At 42.5% G+C, this 25,726-nt stretch overlaps 1 protein-coding gene across 10 annotated transcripts in view; it reads left to right on the top strand.

Annotated features, from left to right (window-relative positions):
- The window catches only part of TMCC3 (transmembrane and coiled-coil domain family 3), a 244,292-nt gene that overhangs the window by 197,887 nt on the left and 20,679 nt on the right, over window positions 1–25,726 (top strand). The window contains exons 1-2 of one of the 10 annotated variants that reach the window (XM_070254497.1): window positions 19,974–20,241; window positions 24,050–24,128. The exons of 6 other annotated variants lie outside the window; for them this stretch is intronic. Coding sequence is in view for 1 of the 4 variants with exons in the window: in XM_005606511.4 (XP_005606568.1) it covers window positions 20,239–20,241 (3 nt within the window). In the remaining 3 variants the exon portion in view is untranslated. Of the gene's footprint in view, window positions 1–8,206; window positions 8,820–19,973; window positions 20,242–24,049; window positions 24,129–25,726 lie in introns of those variants that run through there. 3 more of the 10 variants (XM_070254495.1, XM_005606512.4, XM_005606511.4) reach the window with 3 other exon arrangements.

Here is a 25,726-nt window from a genome sequence, read left to right as displayed (position 1 = left end):
AGTGAAAATGATACTCTCTCCCCTGTGGATTGTGGCTGGAGAATTAGAAGTAGTGAGAACAGTCTGGCATTGAGCCTTGCACGTAGCAGGTGTCAGCGATCAGTTGAGGCACGAGGCTGGGGTGAAGGGAAGAACCCAGTGAGGGAAACTGGAAATGGCTTGGCTGGAGTAGGATAGATCCTGGCCTGGGAGACAGATGGGGTCTGACTTACTGTATGAACTTTACCCAAGAGATTTTCATCCAAGTGGTTTTTCCCCTCAGATAAAAAGTCACAGATTCCTGTGCTCGAGTGGGCCCAGAAGGGGGCATCTGGTTCAGGCATGAGCCTTGTGTCCTTAACAGGGTATGAAGATCCCAGAGACAAAGTCACTTGTCCACGGTCAGAAAGTCTTGCCACTTGGGCTATTTTTTGTTTAATAGGACAACCAAAAACCAAAACATGATTGTGTTGGCTTTTCCTTTTTAAATAGCTTTATTGAGATATAATTCACATATCATACAATTGACCCATTTAAAGTCTACAATTTAATGGAATTTAGTATATACACACAGTTCTGCAGTCAACACCACAATCAATTTTAGAACATTTTCATCATCCCCAAAAGAAACTCTGTGCCCATTAGCAATCACTCTCCATTTCCTCCCTCCCAAAACCCCCAGGCCAAGGCAACCACTGATTGACTTTCTGTCTCTGTGGATTTGCCTGTTCTGGACATTTTCTGTAAATGGAATCAGACATAATGTGGTCTTTTGTGTCTGGCTTTTTTCCATCACCATAATGTTTTTAAGGTTCATCGATGTTGTAGCATGTAGCATGTATCAGTACTTCATTCCTTTTTATGGCAGAATAATATTCCATGGTATGAATATACCACGTTTAATTTATCTGTTCATCAGTTGATGGACATTTGGGTTGTTTCCCAAATTGACATAACAGCCATTTGGCTGTTATGATTAATGCTGCTACGAATATTTGTGTACAAGTTTTTGTGTAGGTATATCTTTTCATTTCTCTTGGGTATATACTAGGAGCAGTATTATTGGGTCATATGGTAATTCTATGTTGAACCTTTTGAGGAACGGCCAGTGTTTTCCACAGTAACTACACCAGTTTACCCTCCCACCAGCAGTTTATGAGAGTTCTGCTCTCTCTGTATCCTTGTCAGCACTTGTTATTATCTGTCTTCTGATTATAGCCGTCCTAGTGGGTATGAAGTGGTTTCTCATTGTAGTTTTATGTTTGTTTTAAAAATTTCTTTTAATGAAAGTAGTTGTATTCATTATACAAGGAAATAGGTAAAATATCTTTAGCTGAAAGGCTGGTATAATTAATAATATAACTTCAAAATTAACTTTCATGCTTTACTACATTCCTTCTAGACATTTCTTGAAGCTGGTTATCCGAAACCAGAGTTGGATGGAATAATTTTTGTGAGTTTGCATGGCTTGACTTTTACTCTGTTGCTGAAATCACATGAGAACAGGCACCTCGAGCTCCATGGCCCTCCCGACTAGAGCATCCAGGGTTGGAAGGCTTGTCAGCAGCCAGCCTTTCGAGGGATGTGGTAGGTGTCTGGCCTCATGTCATCTTAGGCAAGTGACCAGAGCATCTACTCATGATTCTCTCAAGGGACAACCGCTGCTGTGCAGATGCGGTAGTTATAAGTGGATACAGCCCGAACTGGCCCCTTGTACCGGTAAAGATAGACTCCATGCTGTCTTTACAGACAAGCTTTACAGGCTGCACGTTCTATGGTAAAGAACAAGAAGCCTAACAAAATGCACAGCACCTGTGAGGCCAGAAATAAATGTTGCTTGAATGAATGAATAGCTCTGGCTTTGGGAGCCAGACACCATCCTAGTGTGGCAGCTTGGGCAAGCTACTTAAGCTGTCTGAGCATTTGTCCCTTATCTGCAAAACAGAGATGGAAATGCCTCTCTTGCCGTGTTCTCTAGATGACGTAAAGTGCCCGGCTCATGGTAGGCACGCAACAAATGTTAATTCTCTTTCTTTAAGTAGCCCTCTTACTCGTCTCAGATATATTTCTCTCCAGATTTAGTCCAGCACCAGATACGACAGAACACAGGGTCAATTGTCCTGTTTAGCTTTTCTTAACAGAGAAATAATGAGCTCTTGGCAAAAATTAAGTGTTGGTGGAAATGGATATTGCAATTTGGTAGCTGCTGATTGACACATGTTTGCTAAACAGCTCCTCAAATTTCAGGAAGCCTGCCTAGAAGGGAAAAAAGGGAAGAAATCCTTAGAACATTTTTACCCTCTGCCAGGTACTTATTTACAACATCATCATCTTTGGAATGTCCCAGCTGAAAAATTTTTAGAAAATATTCACTAGCTTTGGCTCAGGAATTCAAGTTAGCCTGCAGGAAAGCTTAAACTTCAATGGATATAAAAGGGTTGGGTCCTGTTTGGAGCCTCTTTTCCTTAGAAATTATTTTTTTTAAGAAAGGGCTGTTCTTTTGGTCACTAGGTCTTTTTTTAGACCTACAGGGAAGTCATAGTAACAGGCTCCATGTCTGACTGGGTTCCATGGCAACAAAGGGTTGTGACTTTATTAGAGGAGAGTTGAGCATGCCAGGAAAGATAAAAATCAGAGTATGGAAAATGTCTGACCAGATGAATGTGTTTTTTGGACCGTGTGCCCTGGAATGAAAAGGTTTCCTGAGTTGGCATCAGTCTCCATGACAAATTTGAATCCCACTGGGTTATCATTAGGTCATAGGGATCAGCACCTATTTCCAAAAGACCTGTCTGCATCTTCGCTTTTATTCATTCATTCATCCTTTTTTATATCTCGGTCTATTAAAAAAAAAAAGATACCGAAACAGTAACGGTAAGAACCTAACCGGAGATGATTCTGAATTCAAAGGTAGAAAAGAAATTCAGCACGTCCTTTGTGGAACTGATTAGAGCTGTAAATTGTGAGACCGTGTGGGAGGGCCAATTAGAGGCAATTATAACTCGAGTGAACTCTCCTCGTATTAAAGCTTGCTGTGTGCTTTCCATTCTGGGGGTTTCGTTTCCCATCCATGTTTCTCGTGGATGCCTTTAGAGATCCTGACTCCAGGGCCAGGTTGTGGAATCGCTGTAGGAGCTGTCCTCTTCACTCTCCTAACAGCAAGGCGCGGGCTGATGCTCTCACCGAAAGTGTGTGATTATTAGGGTTCTCTTGCTAAAGGTTCTAACATCTGACCAAGCAATAGTGAGAGCTGAGGACTTTGAATCATCCTCACCTGGTTATAAATGTGTGGGGCTGTATTTCCTTTTCTCTCAGGTGTTCTGTGGTACATTTCTCCACATCCTGATATGGAAAGTGAAAGAACTCCAAGGTGCCAGTTACCCTTTTAAACCAGGGGCACTTTCTGACATGCCCTCTGGGTCCAGACTTCATTAGTCACTTACTTATGACCTCATCATGGTGAATCAGAAACTTCACAGATACTCATGATAAACATAATCATAAGTAGCATTGGTGCAAGAGGAAGGAATTACCTCACCAGGTTTCGGGTGTCCCAGCTATCATTAATGAGCTCCAAAGTTCTTGGGAAAATTAGTTAATTTCTTGGTCCTTGGTTTCCTTATCTTAAAATGAGGAGTTTGGCCTGAATTGGTGTTTCCCAAACCTCCCTGTTTGTAAGAATACGCTGGGTTAACACGCAGAACCTCTATTGGAGATTCTGATTTGCTAGGTCTTGAGTGGGGCTGAGAGGCAGGGGCCTCAGGTGATCACATGTTCAGGAAATACCAGACTGGCTCAGTAGTTATCAAACCTTATGTGGGCATAGGAATGGTGTGGGAGTGGGAGGGAGAAAGGCTGTCTAATGCAGACCCCCCCCCAGGTTCTGGCCCTGAACCATTGGTCTAGGCAGGATCCGGGAGTCAGGTGATTGCAGCCACAGTTCGAGAAACACTGGTGTACACTATTCGAACCCTCTTCCAGCCCCAAAGATGGCTCTTGTGTATATTGCCCCTGACCGAGTGCCTGGAGGGCTCTGCTCATACCCAGTGCCGGCCGCAACTCCATTCAGTGTTTTAGAAAGTATTTGTTTTAAAATCTTCAAGTTGTGCAGTTGTGAACACCTTTGTTTGTAGAATTTTCTCCTCTATGCTGTGTTGTTTCCTTTGGGTTCAACAGTGTTTGCTAGGCGTACCAGCAACATAGGAATTACCTGGGGAGCTTGTTAAAAAATACAGAGATTTGGGACTCCAAGACCTAAAGATTCAGTAAGTCCTATACAGGGCCTGGGCATTAGTCTTTTTTTTTTTTTTTTTTTAACTTGAAGCATTTTGTGTTTCTTCTTTTTTTTTTTTCTTTTTAAGGTTTTGACAGGTTGTGGGCTTCTCACCTCTCCTCCTAATCTCACCCCAGTTTCCAGAGTAAAACTAACTTTAAATTGAAACACACACGTTCGGCACAAGGAGTTGGTTAAATTGAGCCACTTAGATTTATAAGAAGAGTCTGTAACACATACAGCAGGTGCCTTAGAGAAAAAAACTGATGCTCTGAGACCAAGACAACAAGTTTAATGATGAAATGATTAAGTGCTGGATCAAACACATTTTAATGTGTAATGCCCTGTAGAATTTCTATTGTTGCCTTTTTTGTTCTGTTTTCTGTTTAACAAAGATTAACGTTGTTAAATGAAGAGATTAGTAGATCAAGTTCATAGGAAAAAAAATTCCATAGTACTAAAGGGCGCGGACAGAGTCAAGTTTCTCTCTCCAACTTGTTATCCTCAGAGATAAGCGCTGTTATGTTCCTCATGTATCTTTACAGAAATGTTTTCTGCACAAAACATATATGTCCATTGTTTATTTACTCATTTCCTATTGATGTACAGTTTAAGTTCCTTGTAGCGTGGTTTTTTTCCCCCATGTTTGTTTTGCTTTGTAATACCGTGAGGAATATTTTTGTACATCTTTTTTCTGTAACCATATATGGATAAGTTTCTAAAAGCAAAATTGTTGAGCCAAGGGATATGTGTCTTTTAATAAGGATAGATGAGGACAAAGTGTCCTTCCAAAGGGTTGTACCAATTTACTGGGGAAATTTTTTATCTTCAGAAGACTTTCCTGCCCAGTTGCTTCTGACGCAGCAGGTAGGCAGTTGGTCATCCTTGTCTGCTTGAAGCCTGAGACTCACGCCACGGCCTCCGAGAGAAGGAATTAAATGGGGTATTGCGTAAGAAAGAGGAGAATTCAAAAGGTATCTCAGGTTCAGAGGGAGAAGAGAATAGGGGATGGCTTAGTCAAGCAGGTAGCCGACCCTGAACCTGCAAGGAGAGTGCTTTGGGTCACACGAGGTCACGGAACCTGAACTCGGTTCTGAGGAAAGTAAGACAACCCTGGAGCATAGTGTGATAGTGAGAAAACCATCCTCTAGATTACGGTAAATGGGTTCCTGGATGCCATCTGCTCCTTTGGGCAGTTTTGGGTGGAGCATTATGGTGATAAGATGCTCTTCATTTTACACAATGTGAGTCGTGGTATAGTTAGACGTGTGTGTGTGTGTATTTCAAAGTAATGTTTAAGTTGAAAGAATTATGTCTCAGTGGTCTTTCACTCAGACTGTGTACGTCTCCTTAGTGTCTGAGGGATAACTAATGCAGATCAGGAGCCAGGTGGCATGGGGATGTTGTTGGTTTAGTGGCAGGTGCCATCTAATCTGGCTGTCTCTCTTCCTTCTTTTTGCCACCTACTGGCAGCAAGATAGGAAAGGATCTTACAGACACACAGAAAACTAGGTGAGTCTATTCCTGTCTGGGAGGTTCACGTCTATTCACGGCAGAGATGAATTGGGAGGTATCTTGGGTCTATATGTCAGTGAGAGTCAAAATCTTAGAGGTTGGCTAAAAGGGATGGCCAGGTGTATTGTGAGTTTAAAGGGAGCCATCCAGAGTCCAGACAATCTGGGAGCAGCAAGAACCTCAAGTTAGAACTAGGCATGTTGGGGAGAAGGTACGTCTTCCTTAGCACTTAGAGGCCAGAGTGCCCCTTGATCTTGCCATCCTTGAGCCATACCACATGTGGCCAAGTTGGAGACAGCCAGGAGTAAAACAGGCCCCTAAGACTACAGTTCTGAATTGAATCATTCTCTACCTTGTCAAAATTATTAAATAAGCCAAATGACTAGAGAGCTTTGAGGCAATTGTCAAATAATTTTATATTAGAAACTTGAGTGGATTTTTTGGGGGGATATTTATGACTGAGACACAGAACATGAGGGTAGGTATCTAGGCTGGTGATGAAAGAATGGGAAAGATGAAGCTCCCAGGAAAGGATCAGGAAGGAAGAAAGAGGTGATCGTGAATGTGTTTTAGCAACTAAGTTGGAGAGGAAATAAAATACCCAGTGACCAGGATATTTTCAGACTAGGAAGGCAGCCATAAAAATAGGCAAGACAAATTGGAGCTCAAAGTTGAAGGCAAAACCGGAAGAAAAATGAACAAGCTTGGCTCTGTGGAATTGAATTCTGTGTGCCTTCGTGGTCAGTCTGATTTTTAAATCTTATTGTAGTTTGAAAATATTCATTTTAAGAGTTATAAATAGAACAAGCAAAATGAGCCTAGCAAAGAAAGTATATATTTCTTATATAAAAAGTATGCTATTGATTTAACATTTGGTTGGAGGCAAGATCCATTTGCTAGAATTTATTATTTAACATTTAAGGCCTTTACTTGAACTGAGCCAGAGGACAGAGGCCATGCAATATAACTTTGGTAGACATTCTTCCTCTTAAATATTACGGTATAGCTTTACGCAGAAGTAAAGTTTTGTTACTTTGTCTAGGTTTTATTAGACTGACAAAATTCTCTCTCTTTTCCAAACCCCATTGCTCTTTTCTCCCCCATCACACTGCCCAACACAAAATTAAATCAATACCACTTAAACCACATAACAATTTTGAGGTCTTTGCATTAGTTATTTAATGTCAAGGGCAGGAAACCCCTGGTCTCTGGACCATTCTGGCCTGAGTTTTTCCTGTGATTTACAGCAGTTCAAATATTTGAGAATCTGTTCTTACAAGGAAGGTCAAAAGGGATTTAAAGACCAGTGACTGACAGGAAGGAAGCTTGTAATCTGTTGCAGGGATTAGTGCTCAAATTATTATAGTGCAAAGCAGTATATGATCACGAAAGGGCAAGAGAAAAATATTAAATGTCTTCTGGGTCTGGCATGACATCAGGACCTTTTCTGATCTCATTAATTTCTAGGAGGAATTTCCTCAGATGAGACAAGCGTCTCAAAAAGATTAATTTACTTGCCCAAGGTCATGCAGCTGCTAAATGGCAGAGCTGGGGTTCGATCCTGTCTGCCTGACCATAGAGGCCCCGCACGTCCCCTCAGTAAGTTGCCCGAAAGCACTGTCGCAGATGGGCTCCAATTCTGTTTCCTCAGCCCCGTCTCTGTCAGCATTTGTCTGGACAGCTGTGCTTCAGATTCCCATGGGAACCTCAGATTCATCGCGCCTGAGGCTGGGTCCTCTCCATTCCGACTCTCCTGCTCCTCCTGCCTCTCTTCAGTTGCCCATCTTGTGAATGATCTTATTGGCCACCAGACGGAATGAGACAGAAGTGGGGTTTCCCTTGACTCCCCCGCTTAGCCCCACATGCAAGTGGTGTCCTGTCCTTTTGCCGCTGCCTCCTTCGTTTGCCTCAAATGCCATGCCCTCCTTCCCGCCACCCTGCCGCCAGCTCTCAGCACCTCCTGCCCTGGATCATGGCAGCCAGCTCCAGTTGGCTCCACCGGAAATGCATTTTCTCTCCTGCTGTCTCGGAGGGACTTGTCTGAAACAGGGATCTGATCATCCTAATCCGGTTTAGCGGCCGCCACACGGCCTGTTGGGTGAAATCCAAACACCTCAGCACGATTTCACTGGAACCCTCGCAGTCTGATCTCTGTCTGCCGACCCAGTTCTTCTGTCTTGACAGTATCCTCTAAATCCTTACCTGCTATCTGGCTACCTGGTTCAGAATTCACTTTCCTGAAGCACCTTCTGACTGACAAGTCTTTCTTCCCTCTCCCCTCCCCCTTGGCTGCCCCTCCCAAGTGCCGCCCTTATGGTACCACTTAGGCCTCTCCTGGGGCTCATGAGTGGCTGCCATTGTTTCCCTCGCCACTAGACCGGGTGGGTGTGCCCTTTGCAGCTCCAGCATGTCTCGCTGCGCCTGACACGCAAGGGCACCAGTGAGCATCTGTCTCATGAATGGAGCAACAGAGGAGAGTCCCCTGACTCCACTCACCGCCTTGGAGCCACTGCCCTTCCCTAAGTGCCAGGACCGCTTACTGCTTGCTCTGCCTTCACGTTGCCTTCCTTCACGTTGGGGCCTCCTGGGCTCAGTTCACTGCTTTACATTGACTCTGCCCAACCACAGTTTGTCGAATCGAACCCATTTCCTCGTCGGGTTAACCGGGCATGCTGGCTCGAGTGTCCTCCAAGGTTCTCTTGAGTTGTGTGCTAACAGGACTCCGTTCTAGTCTGCCTCCTGGCAAAGATCAGAACGTGCATCTCTTTTTCTGGCAGCACAAAGAGCCCGTTTGTCCAGCAATGGGTTGAATGCAGTGCATTATTGCTGGCAGTTGTCTTGGTTCCAGTGCAGGGCGTGGAGTTTCTCTGAGACAAACACAGGAATGCCCAGAGATATGTGAGCAGTCTCTCCAAAGTCCGGGGTGAGTCATCCAGTTAGGTGCTGTCGGCGTAGCCGGCCTGCCTGCCTTGCAGACTCAGATGCCTCTCAGGCAGGAGCGTGAGCTGGCTGCTGATCCTGGTCTGCTCCCTAATTTGTTCTGTGGCGTGTGGTAAGTCCCTTCCCCGCTCTCTCATTTCAGCCAGACCGTGTGAATGTGTATTGTAGAGCTTTGTGGTCAGTAATATTCTATGAGATGCTTGGAAGAAACGCAGATTATTTTTGTGCTCTTAATAGTTGTCTTTGTGCTTGCCCAAATCGCTCTGTAATTTCTCAGCAGGTTTCTAGATATTTAAATTCCCTAAACTCCCAATGAGCCACCAAACTCCTTGTTGTTTGGTCCTTTAAAAATGTAAATCCAACATGTGTGGTTTAAGAGAGGAACAAATGTCTGGGTGTGAGTGAGCCGGCTGCTGGCTGGAGAAGAGCCAGCTCTCCTCCCGCTTCCCCGTCAGCTCGAAAGTAATCCTGGGTCTCGCCAGACTGAGTTGGAATCTGACTTTGTACTTTAGTATCCGGTCTTCCGACAAGTGGATATCACAGAGTCCTTCCCTCCCTGGAAACTCCAGACTCTGACTCTGTGTGACAGTGTCAGCCGCTGTCAGTCCCGCGTGAGAGAGAAAAGTGGGTTGGAAGGAGGGAGAGGCAGCAGCGGTGGGGAAGCGTCGTGTGCATCTAAAGAATCCGGCCCCTCTGGCCGTCCTCGGCCACCCCGTGGTGACAGACGCATGGCTCCCTGTTGGGTGGCGAAGGTTCTATTTCACCTGAATTCTGCCCTGTGAGCTGCTTGAACCCATGGGAAATCCATCTTCAATTTCTGGCTTTGTATGTCTGTGTCATGGAAAGACTTCTGTATATTGCTACCAAATAAGCAAAATCTTTCTTTCATTTCCTGGACGTATAAAATATTTGAACACATTAATTCACGTGATTTTTTTGTCAATTAGTTCTGTATCAAAAGTTTGTCTGGAATGTCATGAAGGTGGGCTTACTGTTTATAATGATCCCCACTCAGCCTTGAGAAACTAAAACAGTTGGGGGTAGGAGAGGGGTATGGGACGTTGGAAGGGTTAACTGCTTAACTTTTGATCCTTCGCATCTTGGAGATTAAGTTTCTGCTATTAAAAAAAAAAAAATTGGATGGGCCGGTTGTTCTAACAGCAGAACATCTTATCTTAATAGCCTCCTAGCCTTGTGAGCACACCCGTTGATAGAGATTGACAGTTTGATGTGCGTGGTTTCAGTTGGAATGAAAGGGGAAAATTGCCACTGAAACTGCTAGAGCACTGCTTGTGAAATAGCCATGGCCGCCTTCTGTGCGAAGCTGTTCCGAAGGATGGAGCAAGGGGTCGCTTCTTGCCAGCCACTGGTTGGCAGGCTCTTCTGGAGAAGCCCTCTCAGTGCTGGCCGGCCCCTCCCGGCTCTTCCTCCTCCTGGTTCCTCTAAGTTTACCGGCTACAAACATGGGTGGTTTGCAGGCTGCTTGGGGGTTAATCTGTAGCCTGGGGGAAATTTGGGAGCTCTCTGCTGACTTTCACATTCCTGGGTGTGAACCAGTGAGGGTAATGACCCAGGAAGGCTAAGTTAGGACCTATTGCAGGGGCTGGCCTGAGGGTCTTTGAGTCCAGGTCACGATTTAAGTAGGGCCTCAAATTTAGGTTTTAACTAAACTTTACTTAACCAACAAGTTAGGTATAGAGCCAGAGATAGAGCGATAAGATTAAAAGATGTTATTTATCATATTACTTAGACACACACGCGCATTTATTTTACCGTGTAATTTATTCCATAGTTTTTATTTTTAAATGTTTGTAAATTGTAGAATATTATGCATAGAAGATATTACATTTAAAAATTATAAAAATACCTGCAACCCAGGGTAAGAAATCGAACTTGACCCGGTGACCTTTTCTTGACCCTATTCCCTTGCTTTTTCTGTCATTTTACCACCTATGTGTTTATACCTAAACAAGAGTTTGCCTGCATTTGATCTTTATAAAGTAGAATTCATACTGCCTGTGTTCTTCTTTGACTCACTGCTTTTTCTGGTTTTTTTTTTTTTTTTTTTTTGATGAGGAAGATTGGCCCTGAGCAAACATGTGTTGCCAATCTTCCTCTTTTTGCTTGAGGAATATTGTCCCTGAGCTAACACCATGCCCGTCTTCCTCTATTTTGTATGTGGAACGCCACCACAGCATGGCTTGATAAGCAATGTATAGGTCTGCACCCGGGTTGTGAACTCCAGGCCACTGAAGCAGAGCATGCAAACTTAACCACTATGCCGCCGGGCTGGCCCCTTGACTTGCTTCTTTTAAGATTTATCTATTTTAATTTGTGTAGCTATGATTGATTTCATTCCACCGTATAAATGCACACCATGTATGTAAATCCATTCTATTGTCTGCCCACCATTGGGTTATTTCTGGGTACTGGTGGTGGTGGGTTTTGTTTTCTGTTGTGAAGTTTGCTGCTATGAATATTTTTAATGCCCTCTCCTAACATGGGCATTGTTCCTAGGAATGGAATTTCTGGGTCTTCAGGGCATGTGCGTGTTCAATACCAAACAATTTTTAGTATTTTAAGAATTCATTAAAGGTAAACATTTCAAATATATCTTGTAATCTGATTTCAGCATTGCTTCATTTAAAAATACATCCTAGAACCATCCAAAAAGGATTTTACATGGAAGTAGTCCTGTCCTTCTTTGGCTTCTGAGAAACTTCAACCTTAAGGAGATAGCTTTATGGCTTTTTGTAGTTGTTCTTACAGAAACCATTTTTGAAGGACAAAACCAAACTTTAAAACCTGAAAGTCACAAATAAAACGGTCTGGCCCTCAGGAGTCACATGAGCTGTATGCAAACGGTCACTACACAGACTCGGTGACTTTCTTCGGCCACCTGCAATGAGGAGGTATATATATGTCCGTCACATACTGCCAGTGTCTGCACCTCTGCTATTCTCAGTGAGGAGCCTGTATGGGCAACACCATTGTCCACACAATACAGATTCAAAATGGTGAGCATTCGGAAACTGAGTTGTCGATAGAAATGCTTCAATAGCATTGGTCCCTTGAGGAGAAGGCATTTTGTGAAAAGTTATATAAGAACGATATAACATTAGTATGCATTATTTTCTATGGGATTTTCATTTGAAAACATATTTCTGACTTGTCATTTCCAGCTTAGTTTCATGAAATTTTTTTAGAACTACCTTTTAAGACACGGTTTTACTTCCTTGGGAAATTGGATTTAAAAGCCCTCTTTCAGTAGGAAGTTATTGTACATGTGATCACAGAAACTAAATCATCAGGTTAGTTTGAGTTACAAAATTGCCTGCTATCCTGAATACCGAGGCCAGTTGTTTTGCTATTATTAGTGAAAGCGTGGGTCCTCAGAGGAAACAAGGACGTATCTTGAGTGTGCTAATGGAGTTTTGCAGTAGTAACATGTTAGTAGTGCTTTGAGCCTGCTGGCACTGGGGACTTACGTAAAAATATGAAAATAACAAGGTGAATAAAAACAAACTATACCAAGAAAAGAATATAAAACAAAAGTGTCTCTGTCCCCAGATGCCTAATCCTATTCCCCAGAGGTAACTGCCATCCACAATTCCTAAGATATTTTTCTAGAAATGTTCATACAAATGAAGTACACTTGTACACATTTATATAAACCTACCACTGCCCCTTTTTTAAAACACAAATGAGTGTGTACTGTAGACATACTCTGCATGTCACTTTTTTCCCCGTGACAGTTTAGCTTCCTGGGGTAGCCCATTCACATCCACCTGCATTTTACTGGCTGCATCGTTTTCCATTGTACTAAAATTTTTTAAAGTGGTTCCCCATTGATGGATGTCTCTGCTGATTCCAGAATTGGAAACAGGTGGTGGTGGTGGTGGTGGTGGTGGAGGTGGTGGTGGTGGTGGTGGAGGTGGTGGTAGTGGTACAAGCAGACTCTCCTCTTAGAAACAGCAAATAATAGAAGAAAGAGGCAAAGACATGTACATACTTTCATCTCCATCTGTTCTTTAAATCTCTTTAATTTTTTTGCCTGCTTTAATGTGTTTAGAGAACTATATGGAAGCCCCAAAGGGCTAGTTTCTTTTTCTTCTTGCCTTTCTTCCGTGTGATAGTTATGATGATGGAAGAGATTGTGATGTTTAACTAAGGATCTGAGGAAAAGGAATGTACTTAAATTTATTGGCGAAAGAACTGGGAGATTCCAGTTCTCTTCTCTCCTGCCTCTAGTGCAAACAGCACCCTATTGTAATGGGATTATTGTTTGTAACCTGATTAACAAGCCTTTCTTATAATTCATCTATTTGGAGGTGGAGGAGTTTCATTACAAGAGTTTATTGCATTACTGTTTCTCCCATGGTGTGTCTATTGCCTATCTAAACACTATTTTCCTTCCCTCTTCCTGGCTGGCAGAGCTGGCTCCCGCAATAGAGGCTGGAATGTGAGACGCTGATTTCACAGCCTCCCTTGCAGCTAGCGCACAGGCGGATGACTCAGTCCTGGCCAAACGGACCTAAGGGGAAATCCACTGAGGAGTTCCTGGAAAATGTTTTTCTCCCTAATAAAATGTGAAAGAAGAGCAGTCTACTTGTCTATAGCCATGAGTTCTGTATACAGGATTCTTAGAACTGTAGTAGCTCTCGCCTCTGTAAGGGAACGGGCAAATATCCTGAGAATAGTGGAGTAAAACGATGGAAGGAGCTTCAGTCTTTGATAACATTTTTAAGCCACTAACCTAGCCCTGCTCTCTGATCTTCTTAGTTTGTGAGCTCATAAGGACCCTTATTATTGAAATTCTTTTATTCAGTTACTGAAATTATCCCACCTGATGTAGAATTTTACCCATAGGAAATAATATCAAAGTACAAAACAACTCAGTTATAAGACAGTGGAGTACCTATTGTGTTCAAAAGACAGTGCGAACCTCTGGGACTGCAAAAAGAAAAAAGTAACTAATAATAAGAGACAGTAAAGGATTTACTGCAAGAGGGACTCAGACAAGAGCCCCAGGAGTTCTGAGTAAGAACTTAATGCTAGGTTGAAGGTGATAAGAAATGACTTCGTGTAGAAAAGGTTAAAGTGAGCCAGACTCTGAAGAACCCCAAGGTTTTGCTAAGTAGAGAGCTGAGATGGCATTCCAGGAAGCCTGAGGTTTTAGAAAGACCATAGGCTATGGAATCAGACTTGAGTTGGAACTCTGGCTCTTCACTCACTAGTTCGTGACCTTGTCAAAGGCCTTGATTTCTTTGATAGTCATCGTGATAGACTAAACCTAACTTGTAGAATTTGAGTGAGGGTTAGAGACAAAATATGTCACATCTGTCATGGTGATGGGTGCGTAGCAGGTAGAGAGTAGACAGTGAAGTGACAGGGATGGTAAGACTGCATGGCAGTGAGGGATAGTGCGTGAGCAGAGGTGAGCTGAGCTAGCCGAAATGATCTGGGCATGTTCTTGCTCTGGTCAGAGTTCACCTGGATTAAGCCATTTGGTCCGGGTAAGAGGATGTGAGTGTAAAACTTGGAGAGAGAAAGGTTTGGGTCAGGACATGGAGGACCTTGACTTCCGACTAACGGAATTTCAACCTCATCCTGTAGACAGCCTATGTGGTGACCGTTAAGGTGGGCAGCCTGGAGGCAGTGAGATGAGTTAGGAGATTGTTGCAGTGGTCCAGATGTGCTGTAAAAAGCCCTAGACCACACACGTATCAGTTGTTGGAGAGAAGGGAAGGTTAGGTGGTAGAGTATGAGAACAGAAAGAGAACTTAGTAGCGTGTGAGGCAAGGGCAGGGAAAGACTTGGCAACGAGTCCTGAAGACTGAATGCCTGTCAGTTGTTTAGTGTGAAATTCAGAATAGACTTGTAACTTTCAGATAATCATTCCCAGGTTGGGACACGAGCATTTGGCAACACTTATTGAAATTTTTGATGGAAGATGCTGGATAAGTTGCCCAAATCTGCTTGTCATTTAATTCTTTCCTAATTATGTCTCTCACTTTCCTGCTGTTTTTATAGCTATTGGTTCTTTTGAAAGATGTGCCCCTTAGTAAAATAAACATACCCAAGCCTCTGATTAGATCTGATTGAACACTTTGAATCAATCCTATAATATGAAGTGTATATTCATTGATTATTGGCTACGTGTTTACCCAAGATGAAAAGCAATTGAGCAGAGTCTTTCTCTGATTGTGGTTCTTACAGATGTATTTACAGTGGCCGTGTTAATCAGTCATAACAACATCTGAAGTAATGATTGACATCAGAGGGATCATCAAGTATAGAAATCAAAGAAATTTCAGTTCATTAAATTTGCAGTATTATCTTGGGGTGAATAAGGTTTCGTGATGTCCTCCAACATTTTGAAATGCTAAATAAGGCGGGTGGACTGGATCAAATTAGTAAAGTACACCACTTTGGAATACCGTTATGTAGTTAGCAGCAGGAGTCTTATTAAGTTCGCCAGCTTTCCCAATATAAGGCAAAAAGAAAACCCCATTGTTCATTTGTCTTAGGGAACTAGCCTCAAGAAAGGCATTCTTGGGGCCAGCCTGGTGGCAGGGTGGTTAAGTTCACGTGCTCCACTTCGGAGGTCCAGAGTTTGCAGGTTCAGATCCCGGGCGGGGACCTAGCACCATTCGTCAAGCCATGCTGTGGTGGCATCCCACATAAAATAAAGGAAGATTGGCACAGGTGTTAGCTCAGTGACTCAAGCAAAAAGAACGAGAATGGCAACAGATGTTAACTCAGGACCAATCTTCCTCACACGTGAATAAAGAAAGAAAAAGAAAAAGAAAGGCATTCTTCTGATTGGGCATAAACTTAACATATTCTGCAATGGTAATTCTGCGCACAGGTAGTCCTATAATAAGCTCAGAGCAGGTGTCCTGTCTGCCTGTGGCCTCGTTGGGAAGTTAGGGCACTAAGCCAGGTGCAGACCCAGGATTTGGTTTATTACAGTTCCCAGTATAGAGAAAAAAAGCATCTGGCCTTAAAACTCTCCCAGACTGCTTTCTATCTTCCATACACTTTTTTTCCCCTTTTACTAACCTGATTTGGACTTTTCATGTTTTCAGACAGAATTTGAGACATAATAGATATAAACTATAGAGAGATGTACCGTGGTGCTTTCCTGTGGTCAGAAGAATCTGGGATGTCTTCCATAACTCTGGATTAGAGCGGGGAGAACATGATTTGCAGCGTACGTTGAAGGATTTCTCTTTTCCATCCGTAAATGGAAGACAAAAGGAATGGACTCTCTGGGGAAGTCATCTTTACCTCTTGCCGTTTCTTTCATCCCGGGTGAAAATGTTGTTCTTTGTAACTTGTCGAGCCCTCCGATGAAAAGCAACAGGGCTGTGATAATTGGAGTTGGTTTCGCGTTTCAGGATCCCCAGAAGAGAGATGAGTGAAGTTGGAATAAATTATCGATCATGTATTTATGAGACGAATGCCTGATTTTCCCTCATGTGATGGGTAATATTATTTTAGGTGAGAACTCAGCTGTCCTTAGCTTCAAATGATGTTTGCTTTTTGTTGTTGTTAAATAGCAGATCTGGTTCTGTCATCTGGGCATCCCAGAGAGAGGCCCACTTAGTGCTGGTATGCACTGTAGTGTGGGTGTATAGGCACACATCGACCAAGTCCTACAGATTCATCAATGAATCCTTCCTGTGTGACTGTGTGCAACACATGAACCAGATCTGAAATCCCTGTGTACAGCGTAGTCACAGTTCTGTGTTTTTATTTTTTTTAAAGTTTGTTTTTTATTTTTATTTTATCTATTTATTTATTTATTTATTTATTTTGAGGAAGATTAGCCCTGAGCTAACATCCATACCCATCTTCCTCTACTTTATATGTGGGACACCTACCACAGCATGGCTTTTGCCAAGCGGTGCCATGTCCACACCCAGGATCCAAACTGGTGAACCCCGGGCTGCCGAGAAGCGGAACGTGCGCACTTAACCTGTGTTTTTAAAAAATGAATAAGAATCTAAACAGTGTCTATATTTAAGGGAGGATTTTATGGGTGACTTTTTCCCCCATTTTTTTTTGATATTTCAACATTTTACTTTTATGATTTAAAAAATTCCCCACCAACTTTAAAACCCCGGCCCCCCTCTTGCCTCTGTGGTGAAGTGTCAAGTCTAGCATGGTTTACAGAGCTTGCCGCAGGCTTCCTGTATTCTTCAGTCTCGTGCCTCTTCCCTTCAGAAATATTTGCCCTGCACCTCCTTTTTTGCCCAACCCTTAATCATACCCTGATTTAGAATGACCCATTTAGTCCTTCTAAATTCTCAACACCCCAAGAAGCTTTTAGGCTCTTAAATACTCTTTTTGCCTCTGTGTACACTGTGCTCCTTGCTCGGTTCTCTTGGCTGATTTTTTTTTTTATTCGCCCTGAGCTAACATCTCGTGCCAATCTTCCGCTCTTTTTTCCCCTCCCCAAAGCCCCAGTACATAGTTGTATATTCTAGTTGTAGGTCCTTCTAGTTCTTCGACATGAGCTGCTGCCACAGCATGGCAACCGACAGATGAGTGGTGTGGTTCCACATCTCTTGGCTGGTTTTTGAGCCTCTTCCTCTAAGTCAGTCAAGTATCGTCTTCCCAGAAGCTGTCCCCCTGAATCCTCTGGTTGCTTATTTCTGCCTGTTCGTCCCCTAAAAGTACTTGTTGCATTTTTCTGCAGTTGTGTAGCTCTGTGTGTCCTTGCCCAAACAGTGAACTCTAGGGCACAGTTTATCATATTTATTTTTCTGATTCCAGTGCTTTTAGCATACCGCCTGCTCACGAAAGATGCCCAGAAAAACATTTTTGAAGTGGAACTTCTGTCTTTTGCCGGGGGCCTGGTTTGGAACCTAAATTAATCAATTCTGTTAAACTATCATAAAAACAGTTTGGGCTGAGTAAGTGAGTAAGCCCTCATTGTACTTTGTGTGCTTTTAGTTAAATTCAGCCTCTTTGAGAAACATTGGCTTTCTAAATAGCTATTCTGTAATGAACCAGGGCAGTTGCAGTCTGCATCAATGTGGTATTTAGGATTTTGCCACGTTTTGCAGAAATTAAGAGTAAGTATTTTCGTGTCTAAATTTGATGTGGTCACACCACAGATATTAATGCCTTGCTAGTATACTGTACAGATTTCAACTCTTTTTCTGTGTTTTGTACATTTGCTCTTGTATATTCTGGTACTAAAAACAAATATTTATTAAGTAGTGTCATGAAAGTTTCACATACTTTAAAAATGTTAAAGAGCTGACAGAATGCAGTATGAATTGACACAGTAATGAAATTAAAGTTCTTTTCCTGCTAGAATTGAACACTACTGTATGTTAATCAACATTCATTTTTTGAGTACGTGCAATGTTATATAGGTCCCGTAGAGAGAAAGTAGTAACTTCGACAGCTCCTGCATTTTCATTGTCTGAGTCTTTTTGTGTATTTTGTGTTTTACTTTTTTGAGGAGTAACTTACGGCAAAGTGCAGACGTCTTAAATGTACGGTTGGATGGTTTTACCTCTTTGTGCACTTGTCACTGTCACGTGCATCGATGTTGAGAGCACCCAATGCTCCCTCGTGCCACCTTCTGATGAATCATTCTCCCTGCCCCTGCTTCCTGCCCAGGTGACCCCTGATCTGACCTCCGTATCACTGGAATCATACAGCATTACGCTTTTGTGTGTGGTGACTTTCATTAAGTATGGCAGACCTGAAATTCATCTATGTCGTTCTATGTTAGTTGTTTGTTCTTTTGCTTGCTGCATATGGTTTTTAACTGCTTTTTGTTTAATTTTCCTTTTGGTGAGTAAGATTTATTATAAGGAAGGGTAAATATTCAATTTGTGTTAATTGGTATGTGCTCATGATTTAGTTTATCAACAAGACTGTTGGCATTTTGCGTGAGGGCCGCCAGCCTTACAGACCTAGTAGGAACAGAACTGTGGAGGAGATGGTCTGCAAGGCCTCAGAGGTTGTGAAGCTCAGCCATTTTGTTTTCTCAAATGAGGGACCTAAGCCTGGAGAGTTAACTAGAGCCGGCTCCCCTGATCCCTCTAGTCCAGGTTTTATTCTGAGGTGACGATGCTGTGTCACAGTCCAGCCTTGACCATACGGATGACTCCAGTCAACAGGAGAGCAATCTTGAAAATTTAGAAATTTAGAAATCTGTAATCAGCAAGATTTAAAACGTTGGCTCGTAATGGGTAGAATTTCAATTATCTGGAAATTTCTTCACTCATCTATCACACTTCCCTCTTAGTGTCAATTAAATGTAAATTAGACAGAGTTCGTCTGTTCAGGGAACTAATTCTTTTATTAGAACCAATTCTTAAGGGAGAAGGAAGAGTAAAGTTTTAACCAGCACTCGTGTTTATTATGACACTTTCAGTTTCAATGCATTGCTTTGAACTTGTGCCATTCCCGGACGTAGTCCTTTTAAAGCCTTGTTGAAAACCACAAAGATTATTCTTAGGATGAGAAGTCTTAGGGTAAATTCTGATTCTCTAATCTCTGCAAGGAAAAAACTAGTTCTTAATCTTATAACTTCCTGCTAAGGTAGTGATGATTCGTAGAAAGGATTTTCAAGGAGAGATTTGTGGACTCATAGCAATGGAAAATTAAATCCTTTATTGACCCATTGGTCAGAAAGTCACCACAGAACACTCTCGAGGATGTTAGAGCCTCCTTAAATATAATCAGGAAACAGAGATAAGTGGCTTGTCTTTTTCCTAATTATAAAGCACTATGTTTCAAACAGGGTTGAAACCATTAGTTGATCATGAAATGGATTTAATGAGTGAGAACTATCGCTTTATATTTTTATATGCAAAAGCAGAAGGAAGAGTACAGCAAATACCCATCTACCTTATGCAAGTTCAACAATTAAAATTTTTTGTATTTGCTTAGGTGTGTTTGCGTGTGTAATCTGTCTCAAAGTAAGTTACACATGGACTTCAGGGTACTTTGTCTCTGATACGTATGTAAAAACAAGGACTTTTTCTACATAGTAACACGCCTCATAAATTAATTATAATTTCCTAATATGCATTTCTCAAAAAATGAGCTAACAATTTAAAAAATACAGTTGTATTGCGTGTAGTAAAGATAAGTATTATTTCATAAAACTTGTGTTTCAATTACGTGTGTGTGTGTATGTGCACACATCTGGGTATGTATTGGAAAACACATGTTTCTTACTGTGGGTCTCATTCAGAATTTGGAATATACTGCTTTATAGCATAGAGACGTTGGTTACATGAATAAGTATTTGCTACTCAGTGATACCGCTAGTTCTGTGCTGAGTGTTGTTTGGCATCTAAAAAAGTGAATCCTTTCAGGAACCTAAAATTCCAGCAAGGAAGATAAAACAAGTAGAGACTCACTCAACAGTACAGATAAGAACCCACATGGATCAGGAAGGAGAGGAAGTAACATGGGCAGGAGTCTTTTGGAAAGGCCTCATGGAAGAAGTCTTGAGGGGATGGTAGGATTTGGCTAAGACAGAGGCCTTAGAAATGGTATGTCCAGAAGGGAATGTAATCTAAGTTTTGAGGTTAATAAAAAAAGCACAGAAATGTGTCTCATGTACTACAGCGCTGCGGTCTGTCTGGTGGGTGCTGGTGGGAAGGAGGAAGACACTGGATAGTTGGAATAGGAAAAATTACTCAGGGATTAAGTACTAGCAGGAGGAGGAGCCCAGTTCCTTTATTAAAGGAAGAACCCTTGTACATCTTGGGCAGTGTTGTAATGTGATTAAAGTGGAAGTTTGGAAGATTAGTGTAGTGACTCTCTGTGGACTGGATGGAAGAAATAAAACGTTGAAAGCGTTGAAACCTTGTTAAACTCTTGCCCTTTGTATGGGTGAGATGGGAAGTGAGGGTCTGGATTCAGGTGGATGGACCTGGGGATAGAATGGAAGGGCCAACCTAGAGAGAAATTACTGGACAAAGAAAGAAAAAAATTAGTGGCAGTTTGAATAAGGGAATGAAGGAGAGAGAACCTGGGAAAAAGTAGAGCATGACGCCGTTGATAGGTGGGGTCATGGAATTAACTATACCCTGGTCCAAAACACCCCCCTGCTGCCATTATCTATAAAAACGAGCTTCCACACCATGATACACTGAAGAAGTAGTTTAGGAGGCTTTTCAGAGGAATAGCAAGTTATAATCATTAGGTAAGCTTTTCTAATGCTGTTTTCCCTTGTGCGGCTTAAAGACTTAGCGATGGGAGATGTTAGCCGTCTGTCTGTCTTTAGGGTCTTAATTTCGAGTCCTACTTTTACTGAAAATAGCAACATAGAAGGCTAATGATACTTACTTTAAAAATTAAGGACCAGATATTGAGGTTTTAAATTTTAGTTGTTAGAGGTACTATACCTTTTCAGAAGTCAGATTAAATCTCTCAAATACTAGGTCATCTGCTTTTGGGTACGTGGGCATCTTTTAAAAATTATCATCTTTACTGTTCAGTTCAGGTTCATTGAAACTTGATCCTTAAGGGACCTCCCGGTTTGAGTTTGAGACCCTGCTTGTCTTTTCTCCTACCTGTCTGCTGCAAGATGCATGTGTGTACACAGGAGATCCCATGCATGGAGGGGGCCGGGGCAGGGGCAGCGAGCAAGTGTCAGCTTCTACTGGAGGAGCTTAATCATCATGGCCTTGGCATTATCATTGTTCTTGGCTGTGGGCTCTTCTGAAGTTCCCACCTATTTAGGGTGTATCATCTTTAATAAATGACAGCATACCCTAAAGCACTTACTCAGTACGAGGCCCTGTTCCAAGCACTTCACAAATATTAATTCATTTAATCCTCACAATCACCCTGTGAAAGATACTTCTGTCCCCCACTTTACAGATGAGGAAACTGAGGCATAGAAAGTAACTTGCCCACAGTGATACAATCAATGCGGCAGAGCTGAGATTGGAACCTACACAGTCTGGTTCGTCACCTGTGCTACCGCTGTGACACAGTTAACCTCTGTTTAGGACACGTGCCTTTGGAATCAGGGCTTTCCTATGAATCCTGAGCTGGCTGGTTGCTACAAGGGTTGTGAGTGGGCCCTGGAGGGCTGCTCCCTCTGTTTGGAAATGCAGTCAACCCAAATAGAGACTCAGGTTCTAAGAAGGGTCACGGTAGAGTGTTTATCTGAAGAATCACAATCCACAATTCAGTTTATTTCTTTGTCGTTTCCTTTGTCCCAAATTACAAAACAATATGTTCCTAGAGGACTATTCTCTATCAGAAATTTCCAACTTTGGTGCTTTAAGCTGCTGTGGCTGTGGGAGAAGGAAGCCGCCTCTTATCTGCATCCTGGTAGCAGAGCACCTAATGATTATAGTATGTATTAGAGCTTTAGCAGGAAGAAGGAGTTTACGTACAAGCTGGCATGTTCCACTGGTGTTTAGAAATTATTGGTGGTTGAAACAGAAGCAACCTACATTTTTTATTATACAAGGTATCTTGGGATTTAAGCTAATTTTTTATTTTACTTACTAATGTCAAATTGGGAACGTCTCCAGTAATTGCCTTGTGGCACCAAGAACTGTCTAAAGCTGTCTGTTAGCATTTTCTCTTCTGGTTTCTCTCCGTACATATTTTTCACTTTGCAGTGTTTAATGGTAACCGAATGATTTAAGTCAACTAAATTTTAGGGGTCGTAGGGGGATGTGAAACATGTTCATGTCTAGTAAAGGGTCTGGCCTAGGCAGTGGGCTCTCAGTAAAAGGGAGGGATGTTATTAGAGCCCAGAGCCTGGAGCCAGCTGGAATCCCAGCTCTGCCACTTCCTAGCTTTATGACTTCAGACAAGTCACTCAACTTTTCCCATCTGCAAAATGGGAATAATCATTTAATCTCAGATTCTTGAAAGGAAAAATAATGTATATGAAGCATTTAGAAAATTATTTCATGCTTAATAAGTCCTCGGTAACTGGTAGCTTCTTTTTATGTAATAAATTTGAACTATCTTGCCGGAATCCTGTCCTCTTGGCCCATTCTTCTCGAGGCCTGCTTTTGCCATTTAAACAAGTCCTTGCTCTTAGACTTTGGAGGATAAAAAGGCTCCTTTATTTCCGTGTTCACGTTCTTCTGAATTGTAATTTCCTAAGGGACAAGGAACTGCGCTTGATAATCTTGCTGGTACGTTAGATAAATTATTTTTAAAGGTCCTTCATTGAATGCAATGCAAGACTGCTTCCTTTTGCTGTCACAGATAATGGGTTGAGTTAAAACATGGGTGTGTGAGAAGGAGCAGGCACCGGGTTCTCTGCAGTGGTCAGGATGGCAACCACAAGGGGAGTGTCGCCTAGGGAGGAAGGGAGGATACCCGTATGCGCTGTGCATTGTGGATCTTAGTGTTTATCATTCGGTAATTGATCATCTGTATTCCGCCTGGAGCGACAGAGAGCCATGAGACACATCGGCTTCCTGAATATTTGATCTCTTGCATGAATCAAAAGCCATTAACAGTCCATAGTCCAGTCTGTCTTGAAAGCAATCCAGCCCAACCTCAGCTGCAGGTTCTTCTTGATTTTATTGCAAACAGCTGAGAGGATGTAAACATGAGGGACAAACTGGCTGCCCCAGTTGGCCGTTTGTCAACCACTGATTTATGCCACAGATACTGAGGTCCTGTTGAGGGAGGAATGTGGAGCAAGACACAGGTGGCTTATGAAACATTCCCTCCCCTCGAGGCTTCAAGATAGTGGAGGAACAAATGTTACACAGATACTAACTATACCTAGAGAATAAGCGCTGTAAAAGGGGTAAATGCACATTTGTGGGAGAACACAAAGGAAGCCAGCAATTCCAGCTGGGCCTGAGAGTGGGGAGGCTTCATGGAAGAGAAAGTGTTTGAGTTGGTGCTTGAAACGTAAGGGATGGAGGCCACGCTGGGGTGGGGAACTAGCAGGCTCTTAACACACAGAAATAGGAACATGCGTGAAGCATCCAGGGGCTTATTGGACCAGTGGAATGAGGTGCAGGTTAAAAGGTTAGCTATTGGCACAAATCCTGCTTCTGTCTTACCAGCTGTAACCACACCTTACTTGATGGCTCCTCACTCCCAAATCTATAAAGAATAGCTAGTGATTGCTACTTCGTGGAGCAGTGGGGATTAAATGAGAGTATATATAAAGCTCCGTCCGACCTAACTCTAGTGCCTTGTGCAAAGACGTGCTTGAAATATCATTATGGCTGAGTCTACTGGAATATGGCTAAGAGAGGACCCTGATCAAGAGAGTTTTAAATTCTTTACTAAGGATTTCACACTTTACGGAACTTTAAAGTTTTCAGAAGGAAGAAGACATGGTCCGATTTATCTTTTTAGCAGATCATTTTATTCGGCCCAAGGAAGTCGGAGTTTTTACATTGATTGTCCTCATTTGAAGATCCAACACAACTTCAAAGTAAGGTGTTTTTTCCGTACTCGAAATAAATACTAAAATGTTGGTTGAATGCACTTTTAATGGACGTTAAAATTTTTTCTTTAAATTTAATGCTATTTACTATTTTGGTAGAACTAAAAGCGGTTTTTTATTTCTGATTGCTATTTGTTGATAATACTGCTGGCTTATATTAGAAAAAAACAAAATTGCTCAAAGGAAATAACCTCAGTATTGCAAAAGGGAAAGAAATTGATATAGGTCAGTTTTCCTTTCATTCCCTCAAAACTAAGTTATTTCCAAGCCCTGCCTGATGACTAGTCATATTCTGAATCGTTTACAACAAAATTCTATACCACAAATCATCTGGTACGTATGTTCCCCCCCCAACCACAATATTTGTTATAGTACCAAAAAAATAAATAATAAAACCCTAACCTGCAGAGAATAACTTAATTATGAGGCTTAGGTCTGTTTTGGGAATGCACTCCAGGGCCTGAGTTCCAAATGCGGTTTCCTGGTTCAGTCTCATACAGCAGCTTTTTAAAGGATATGGGCCAAGCCGTGACCCTCAGTGCAGCTTTCTCTGGGTGCCCTGGGAATGGGGAATAGAAGTAGCTGTGCCGGTTTATGAGCTGAGTGTGTTTGCCCACATCCTGCCTATTACATATGGGAATGAGAGTATACTATTCATCTCCAGGGAGGATGACCTACCTAGTGTCTGTAGATTCAGGTACACCTACCTCTTTCCACTAAGAGTCAGGTTAGGATAAGGCACATAGAAAATGTAGGTAGAATAGCAGTAATAGCCAAAAGTCAAAAAAGGAGGGGAAAGCAGAAAGACTAATCCCCAGGTCTAACAGTTACTCCTGAGTTTGGTTCTGAACTTCTTAGCATCCAAGGCAAAAAGGGAAACATAATCATTGTTATCTGATAGACACTCCTATCATAGTCACTGCTATATTCACTGATGTATTTACCCAAGAAGCTAGACTAGGTAGACAAATTACTTTCCCATTTGTATAGGGCACCGGTAAGGAACAGAGCATGGATTGAAATGAAGTTACTTGGGTTTGTATTCAAGCTGCTTCTTTCAAAAACAGGGATTAGGCCAAGTGAGAGCTCTAAGGAGTCCCCCAGCTCTGGAAGTCCAGCTCCTGTTGCAGGTCAGCGCCTCTCGTAGGCACTGTGTGTGTGTGTCTGCGAGGGTGCTGCCACCCCTTGAAGACCCCTTCAGATGGGGGATGCTGCAAGACTGCAGGACGGTGCTGCATCTGTAACTGTCATTCAGAAACTTACTAAGCACACATCCCTCCCAAGAACACCCACCCTCCATGTTTTGGGGGTCAGGGAGGCCGTGAATAAATGCTACAGGAAAAGGAGGAGGCTGGGCCTCCTGTCCTGGGCTGGAGGCGGAACTGCCTTTCAGGCCGGAGCTGCCAGGGCAGGCCATTCTTTCCCTCATCTTTTAGAGCTGCCTCTGCTCCCTCCGTTCCTGGAGGTGGTTCTCTTGGAGGAGAAAGTGCTGTTCCCAGCTCTCCCCCAGCCCTCAAGCCAAGTGCTGAGGTCTTTTTCCTGGGAAGGTTTTACTCACAGACACTGTCAGGAACTGGTGGGGAATA

This window comes from Equus caballus, chromosome 28 (genome assembly GCF_041296265.1).
Source record: "Equus caballus isolate H_3958 breed thoroughbred chromosome 28, TB-T2T, whole genome shotgun sequence".
Taxonomy (NCBI): domain Eukaryota; kingdom Metazoa; phylum Chordata; class Mammalia; order Perissodactyla; family Equidae; genus Equus; species Equus caballus.
Note: the sequence above shows the minus strand (reverse complement) of the source record. Positions and strands in the feature narration are given on the sequence as shown.